Here is an 8,577-nt window from a genome sequence, read left to right on the forward strand (position 1 = left end):
GATCACAACAAAAATTCAGCTGGAGAATTTTGATAGAAACATTTCTTTACCAAAGGAGTACTCAGACCCGATACTATGCTCCTTGTTCCTGAAGAAACTCCAAGAAAATGCAGCAAAGCTTTCTCCCGTGCCTACCAGTCCAGGTGGTAGCTTCTGAGACGCACAGGATGGGCCTGGCTAGAATCATGCTCACCTGGACCCCTCCATAGCCCTGATGGTCATTCCCAGGCCCTGGGAACTTTAAGGGGTGCACTGGCGCACCCGGCTCCAGACCCAGTGATTTGGATTCTGGGCCTGGATCTGTAAAGGAAACAGAGGTGACTCATGGAGGATAGGCCCAGCCCCTGGGCCTATCATCTTTAGTGTTCCCATCCTTCCCTGGCTGTTGTCTCCAACGGACCTCCTCACACAGTTCTGCATTGACCCAGGCTCGGTGATCCATGGCATGAAAGAACTCCACCTTCAGTTTTAGGAACTCCTTGTAGAGGTCTGGCCAGTGCTCTTTGCCCAGCAGGAATTGGAAGATGCTCCGCTTGGATGTAGGGTTGTCTTCCTCCATGTCAGAGGCAATGTAGCTGTCACAAGGAGAGGGGAGAAGCATGCCAGCCTCAAGCGAGAAGCGTGAGTCATATCTGGTGATGGTCTGGGGAAGTCTCTACCAGGTCTTATAGGGGCCCCAGGGCATGCTCAATACTAGGCTTGCAGGGCCTGAGCTGTGCACAGGCCAGAAGAGAATTCCTGTTGTCTCCTGAGGGCTTCCTCCCTCAGGCAGGTTGGTGTCTGTGTAGCTAGCTGTGTTTCCTGATTACTTTCAGCATCGTGGGGTCTTTTTATTTCTCCTACCACCCCATGGTCCCCGAGGGTCTCATCTGCACTGTGGCAGAGAAGGACAACCACTCAGCGCATGGGAATGGCCAGCAGCCCTGATGGGGTGATGGAAGCCTACAGCGTGAGATTTGGCAGATAGAGAGCTAGTCCCTGGGGGAGGTACTCACAGGGCCAGAAAGAAATGAATCCTGTTGTAGAGATGTCCAGGCAACCCGACACGGCCAAAGTACTCCACCACCATTGACAACAAGTACTGTGTAAACAGAGAGCTGCTGAGGGGTTGCCAGCAGTGGGCAATGGGAGTGATTGGGTGGGGCATGGCTTCTTCCCCTGTCCAAAAGGACCATGATGGCAGACCCTCAGGTTAAGACTTTCAGAGAGTACTTGTTTGTCAGCAGGGACAGGCAGTAGGAATGGGCAACTTGACCCTCCTTTCTCTAACCTCTACAGGTCCCTCCAGGGTTTTTAGCCCAGGACAAATGGGCCTCTGTGCTTGGTCCTAGAATACCATAACTCTGGACTCCTCAGACCCCTTCTCTGGTGCTATGGAGGTACCTTGTCAGACACTTTGAGGAAAATGTCCGCTTCCAAGAAGCTCTGAATAACAGGGTCCTCTGCAAAGGAAGGAAAGAGCAGTGAAGGCTCCTAGATCCCATCTGGAAGCAACAGTGTGACTGTGGCTTCCCCTCTCCTGAGGAGCAGAGGGAGAGAACATCTAAATTGCTCCTGGTGAGTGGTCTATGACAGAGAGGCAGCTACCTCCACCAAGAAAGCCTTCCATCAACACCAGTTTTAGCTATGGGATATGAATTCTGCTATTGATAAAATTATCCAGTCCTCACCATTGTTGTAATGGAATGGGACAAGTTTGTTCACTGAAGACATTCGGCCATGTTCTCAAAATTTAGCAAATTTGCATCATCTCACAAACCTGGATGTGGCCTCAGGTCTCTGTGATATTGCATCTTGTCATACAAGCTTTCTTGGCAGGTATGATTGGGCATGGGGAGTTAACACCCCAGCCCGCTGGCATGCTTTTCCTGTGGCTGCACACTCCCTGAAGTTATGACTCAGCTTCCCCTTTTCCACAATTCATTCTGTGACTAGAGCTGTTCCCTAGAGATGCCATTTTCCAGTGAGGATCTGAGTCCTAAGTGTCCTGTGTGTTTTATTTGGCTTTTGTCTAGGCCAATGACAATTTGTACAGCACGTCTTTTTCCAGTCTACCTGGTCCTCAGAAGAGAATTGTCCAAATAGAACTTTCTGTGATGAAGAAAATGTTCTGTATATCTGTTCAGGCTATTGAACATGGGAAAGGTAGCTGGTGATACAGAGAACCTGATGTGGCTAATATATGTTGGACAGTGTGATCTTGGTGTTTCTAAACCTGCCACCTCCAGTGCTACCACTGGGCCTGGCATTATTACCTCTGACAGACCTTCTCTAACTCTTTGATTTCATACAGTGCTCTCAACCTTGTTTACTTAGACCCTAGGCACCACCACCTGACTTGCTTTTTCCATGCAGTTACTACTAGCAGAGATCAACTGATTCTGTATGTGTGTTTGTTTTCTGTCTCTTGTATTGGAGCATTAGGACAGCAAAGTCTTACAATGTCTCCACTGGTATGAGTCAGTAATGAATCTGCTTGTTAGGGGGGCACCTTTGGTTCTTTGTCCATGAATCTTTTTTCCTTCCCTCCAGGAACTTGGCTTATAAAGGAAACACTTCACTCTACCCCAAAACCAGGGGCACCCTGCATCTGTGTCTTCTGGACTCCTCTGAACTGTGGGGGCACATATGAGCTACAGCACCCCTCTCCGACCCTCAACCAATCCTCAGAGAATCCCAGCTCAGAGAACCCACCGAGAAGTCGGTAGAATGCTTCTTGGTCCTCCAGGCGGTAACTGGGTCTTCTCTTCTTATTTATCCTGAGTTTGATTCCCTCCATGTGATCCACAGTCCATATTTTCTTCTGTCCTCTTCTCCTCCAGAACTGAAGCTCTGAGACAGCTTCTGAAAAGGCAGCTTTGGAGGCCACTAGGCAACTCTCCTGGTTAGCTGTGGGAGAAAAAAAAATAAACAATTGGGGAAATGTGTAATGTGACCCACCAGAGAACTCCTGGGCTTTTTCTGGCAACTGACCCTGTCTCAGGTGGACAAGTTGACACCTGGCTATTCAGCAATAACTTGTCCTTCTGCGACCAGGAAGTTGAGAGATGCTGAGGACACATACCTGTTGCCTTGTCTCCCAATTTCGTCTGCTTCCCTTTCTTTTGGGCCCTCTTCCTCATGGTTCTCTGCTCAGGGATAGCTGCTAAAGAAGCAGAAGTGGAGGCCAGGCTGCTGTTCTGGGAAGCTGCAAGGGGAGGAGACCCCCAGGAGATCAAGGAAGGAACCCATGGGACAATGCCGAGTTCCTCCCTTCTCACTCACCTTGGGAAATTTGCCTATGGCATCTGAGGGCAGGGAAGAGGATGACTAGCATCCTCTGTCTCTATCCTCAAAGAAGGGAGAAAATGGTTACTTATTTACCCTTCTTTGCCAGGCAAAGGTTGCTCTCTGGTGTTTCTTTCCATGGATCATTTTCCCCAGAAGATGTGTCTATGGAGACTAACGAATTCTCTGGTCCACTGTCTCCCATAGCCGTACAAGTAAACAAGGACATGACCTTCTGGTTCAATCTGATGCCTCTTGTGCCCCTGCAGAACCTGACTTGGGAGATTAGAGGGAAGGAAAGACAAGGTTGGAGCCATAGTGGTCTGTCTTCTTCACCCAGAGTCCAGAGCAAACAGGCCAATGGTCATGCACATCTGCCTTCCCTTCCATGACACTTTTTGGCTTTTCTTTGGTGGGTGCTATCTTGGGCCAGTCTCTGAGCCATCTGATGTGGGCTCCAAAGAAACCTTGTCTTTTCTGGGTCCCAAAAGATGTGAGAAACTCACCCTGATTCCAACCAGCTTAGTCCATTTTTTGTAAAACATATTAATCATTTCAATGAACTCACAGTTATTGGTTACTTTTTTACTTAATCCTTAAAATCTGTGAGGTAAGGATTATAATTCATCTGGTTTACGATGAGAAAACAATGACCTGACCAGGGTTTTCCCCTTGACTGTGGCTACAGCACTTTGAATTTGAGATTAGAACTCAAATGTTGAGTGCTCAGGGAAAGAATGACTATGGGCTTCAGTCCTGTTTCCAGAAGTGTGAAGCTGGATGACTGTTTATTTTCTTTGTCGTCAGATCTCTCTAGGTCTCCCTATGAACTACTATAAATTCACAGGTAATCAAGTCTGACTAGCATGACACACAGTGCTTTCCATGGCTCCCTGAGCCGCTGATGGCTGATTTCTCTTGGCCTTCCTCCCCTCCCTCTTGTCCATTTTCCCTCCTGTTCTCTCATTCCTCCACATCTAAGACCTGTTCTAAAGCCTGCATTGTGTGTTGCTTACCTGGAGATTCAAAACACGCAAGACTCCTTGGAGAAATTCAGTTCAAGATTTGAGACCCAGACTAATGCAGGAGTGGGTAGTGCCCACCCTGTGTGAAGGAACACCTGTGCGGCTCTCTTGAGGTCCAGGCCCTCGAAACTCTTTCACACTTAATGAGTGTACAGCCTCAAACACAGTAAGATGGCACTCGCCATAGTCAAGTGTTAGGAATCAAATGCTTTCCAACATTCCAGAGCCTTTATCTGGGTCACTGATGATATCACACCATTCCATTCCATCAGGAGCTTCTCTCTGCTTAATAATAAGATACTCACCCAAGGAAAAGGTGAGCTGCAAGTGGGAAAGATCTGGCCTCTCGGTTTGAACACTGGAGTCACCTCTTACCTTAACATTAGCTCCACTTTGAGCCTTGTCTAGCGTTTAATCCATGAGCCACTAAGTGACACAGATGGATCTACACATCAGAAAAATAGAAAAACTTAAAGAGCAATACCTCATGTTAAAAATAAAAACATCTAACAGTTCATTTTATGATCTTATTTGTGATCAGCTGCCATCATAGTAAAATTTTTAAAATTTAGACAGGGTGCTGGTGGCTGGTTCCTATAATCTTATATACTCAGGAGACTCAAGTCTGAGGATCATGGTTTGAAGCCAGCCTGGGCAGGCAAACCCAAGAGACCAGTAAAAAGCCAGAAGTGGAGGTATGGCTCCAGTGGTAGAGCATTAATAGTAAGCTGGTGAGGGGAAATTAGTCTAGCAAAAGAGTCCAAGGAGAGTGAGATTGGAGGCCCTGAGTTCAAGGCCCAGTAATCAGTGCACACCATGCACACACACACACAAACTTTAAAAGTTTAACTATAATTTAATATACATATATATAAAAGTGTAACAACATGTACGTTAAAGTTTCATGTGTTTAGCTTTAAAATATGTTAAACTTTAAATTTTTTGTAAATTATGTTTTTTATTTAAGTGGTTATACAAAGGAGTTACCATTCAACAAATCTGCTTATAAGCACAATGTATCGTAACCTTAATAGAAAACTATTGAGGCTTAAAAACACACAGCTGGTTGCTGGAGGATCATGTCTATAATCCTTAGCTACTTGGGAAGCTGAGATCTGAAGATTGCAGTTTAAAGCCAGTCCAGGCAGGAAAGTCTATGAGACTCTTATCTCCAGTTAATCACCAAAAAATGTCAGAACAATTGTTGCTCGAGTGGTTTAGTGTTAGCCTTGAGCATAAAAGCTCAAGGACAGTGCCCACACCTGAATCCAAATAACTAGTATCAGCAAACTAAGCTTCATGCATGCTTCTCTTCTCTACCCTTTTATTTGTTCACTGTTATATCTAACAATGGTAAGAATGAAGTGATGTTAATAACATTTGGCAATTGCCAGAATTTGGAGAGTACATGTCATTTACATTTTTAAAAAGAAAACATGGACTATTGCTCAGCAATAAAAACAAACATGTTGAGTGGATCTGAAGTTATGCTGAATATAAAGTGAGTCTCACAAGGTTATATACTGGATGATTCAATGGATATAGCTTTGAGGTATAAGTTATGGAGATGGAATATAGATTTGTCCTTGTTTAGGGAAGGGGATCGGCAAGGTGGTGTCTGGCTAGAAAGGACAGAACATGGACATGTTGTGTATCTGAACATGTAATAAAACTACATGTAAAAGAGTTGAAATAGAAATAAGATGGATGGGTGGTAAAGTGATAATTGGTTGATTGTGGCCCAATTCTCCCCAGAGACTTTAGTTATGTCTCTTCTGCTGTCCAAATTGCTTAAGTGCAAGTTTTTACCACTGGAAAAATGAGGTGAAGAAGGGTAGAGTCCTCTGTATTGTTTCCTACAACCCTATGTCAACCCACAAAGGTTTCAAAATAAAAAGTTAAACTTGCTAGGCATTGGTGGCTCATGTCTGTCATTCTAGCTACTCAAGAGGCTGAGATCTAAGGATTGCAGTTTGAAGCCAGCCCATGCAGGAAAATCTGTGATACTCTTACGGTCCAGTAAACTATCCAAAAAGCTGGAAGTGGAGCTAAAGATCAAGTGGCAGAGTTCTAGCACTGAATGAAAAAGCTCAGGGACAGCATCCAGACCATGAATTCAGGCTCAGCACTGTCAACTCTCTCCCCCGCCCCCAAAGTTATGACGGAACCAAGGATTATCCTGTCTTGTATTTCATTCTGCAAGATTTTTTTATTCTTTCTAATGCAAAGCAGAAAAAAATGGAAGCCTAATTTGGTTATGCTTATTGGTCTCTTGAGCACATAATGTTTTCAACTGCATAGGAGGAGTAACTTCAGGGTAGACCTGAAGTTGGGAAGGTCTGACTTCTTAGGCTCTGGCTCAGGTTGTTTCTACTGATCACCTATGAGGCCAGCCACTCAGTGCCCCTTCCTACTAGTGGGGAGCCTGTGTCTTCATGGAAGTCAACATAACAGGCAGACCTTGGCTTTGTGGACTTTGTAGGGCACCTCTGAGGAGTGTGTATGGACAGGAAAGCTTTTGTGGCTATGTGGTAGAGTCAAAACTCAACTGTACATCTGGGAGCAGCTTTAAGTTCTGGGAGCTTTTGATTCTCTGAAGGTGAACCATAAGATCCACCTGTCAGGGAGAGGAGGTGAGGCCTTTCCATTCCTGAGCGATACCATCTGCTTTTAATGGAAAATGGTCTTATTTGTAGAAACTGATACAAACAAAAGAAGGCATATAAGATTTGCCAAAAGTTATAAAATGCTCAGGACTTTGCATTTCTTAAGCAGGTGCTCTACTACTGAGCCATACTTCAGCCCTTTTTCTCCATTGGTTTTTTGTTTTTGTTTTGGTCAGTCCTGGGGCTTGAACTTGGCTTGGGAACTGTCCCTCAGCTCTTCAGCTTAAGGCTTGCACTCTACCAACTGAGCCACAGTGCCACTTCCGGTTTTCTGGTGGCTGATTGGAGATAAGAGTCTCATAGACTTTCCTGCCCAGGCTGTCTTTGAACCGTGTTCCTCAGCTCTCAGCCTCCTGAGTAGCTAGGATTACAGGCATGAGCCACCAGCACCCAGCCCCCATTGGTTATTTTTGACATAGAATTGTGAGAGGAAACTCACATAGAAATCTCATTAACACTGGGGAGAGGAGACAGCACTCTGCCACAGGGAGGAGAGAACCATGGACATAGGGAGGGACAGCAACTGATACTAGGGGGCAGGTCACTGGTATGGGGGGGTTACTGAATTCACATGGCATTTGTGGCTGTAGAAGTCTAGAGTGGGCAAAGACAGAGTAAAGAACTTTCTGTAAATGACTACTGGTTCTTCTCCATAGGAGGCTGAGAAATGCCTCAGGCAGGCTCCTGGACCCTTGAACCAGACCTTTCTGATGGTCCTCATTGGATGTCCTGCCTGGTGGAGGGTCCTGGCTCACCTCCCTTTGCCTTCATAGTTCTATGAGGGGAGAGAAAACAAATGAGTTCCTTTGTTTGGTAGATGGGCTTTGGGGAATGGAGAATGCATGGTGAGGAAGAGGTGCTCAGCATGCACAGTTACTCCAAAATGTAGTTACAAAACAGTCACTGAGTATGAATTCCTGTGACCTTGGTTCCTGGTGGACACTGACAAATCTTGTTTCCTCTCCTTAAAGTGAGGGTAGCAGTCCTTTCTCCATGGGGTTGATGGGAGAATTGGCTTGATTTACATGATTAAGTGCCTGGTGACAGAAAACATGCTTACACTGCCCTCTAGTGGGAAAACATCTTGAAATCTGGTTTACTTGTCAGAATTGTCCTGGACAATCCAATTACTATATGTATAGGTCCCACATGACAGGGTGTACATGCTTAGGTTTGTATCTTAAAATTGTTATAAAAATCACACTATCTTAAAAGGGAAACAGGTGGGAATTTTATTTATGTCTACTGTAAAATAAGTCAATTACCTCTTTCATGTTTTGAAGAAGTACTACCCCTTGTGTATCGGGAACAATTTACATTTTAATAATAAATTACAGGACAATTTATTAAGATGTTGAAATATATTTTATGGATGTCAGGAGCTTAAATTCATGACTCCACTTTCATAGAAATCGATAAGACGTTTTCGTTACTGCCAGTGAAGACTAGGTCCGTGGTAACATTTTTTCCTTGGTGGGCTGAATTTCTGGAGGTACAGAGGCCAGGATGGGAAAGTTTGAGCTTGAGTAGGGTAGGTATGAGAGTTCTTACATTCAAAGGTGATGAAGAGAATGTGGGAGGTGAGTGGGTGGTGGGGGTGGCCCCGCGTGCAGTGGAGT

At 45.1% G+C, this 8,577-nt stretch overlaps 1 protein-coding gene across 1 annotated transcript; it reads right to left on the reverse strand.

The window, feature by feature from the left end:
- Positions 1-240: 240 nt before the first annotated feature.
- On the reverse strand, positions 241-3,472 carry LOC105988172 (putative speedy protein E7). Its single transcript, XM_013019715.1, has 7 exons — positions 3,364-3,472; positions 3,065-3,187; positions 2,695-2,889; positions 1,384-1,442; positions 996-1,081; positions 401-575; positions 241-300 (listed from the first exon to the last, which is right to left on the reverse strand). The coding sequence occupies exons 1-7, from the start codon at positions 3,470-3,472 to the stop codon at positions 241-243; spliced, it is 807 nt and encodes a 268-aa protein (XP_012875169.1).
- Positions 3,473-8,577: the final 5,105 nt, after the last annotated feature.

The sequence above is a fragment of the Dipodomys ordii genome, unplaced genomic scaffold (genome assembly GCF_000151885.1).
Source record: "Dipodomys ordii isolate 6190 unplaced genomic scaffold, Dord_2.0 Scaffold47, whole genome shotgun sequence".
Taxonomy (NCBI): Eukaryota; Metazoa; Chordata; class Mammalia; order Rodentia; family Heteromyidae; genus Dipodomys; species Dipodomys ordii.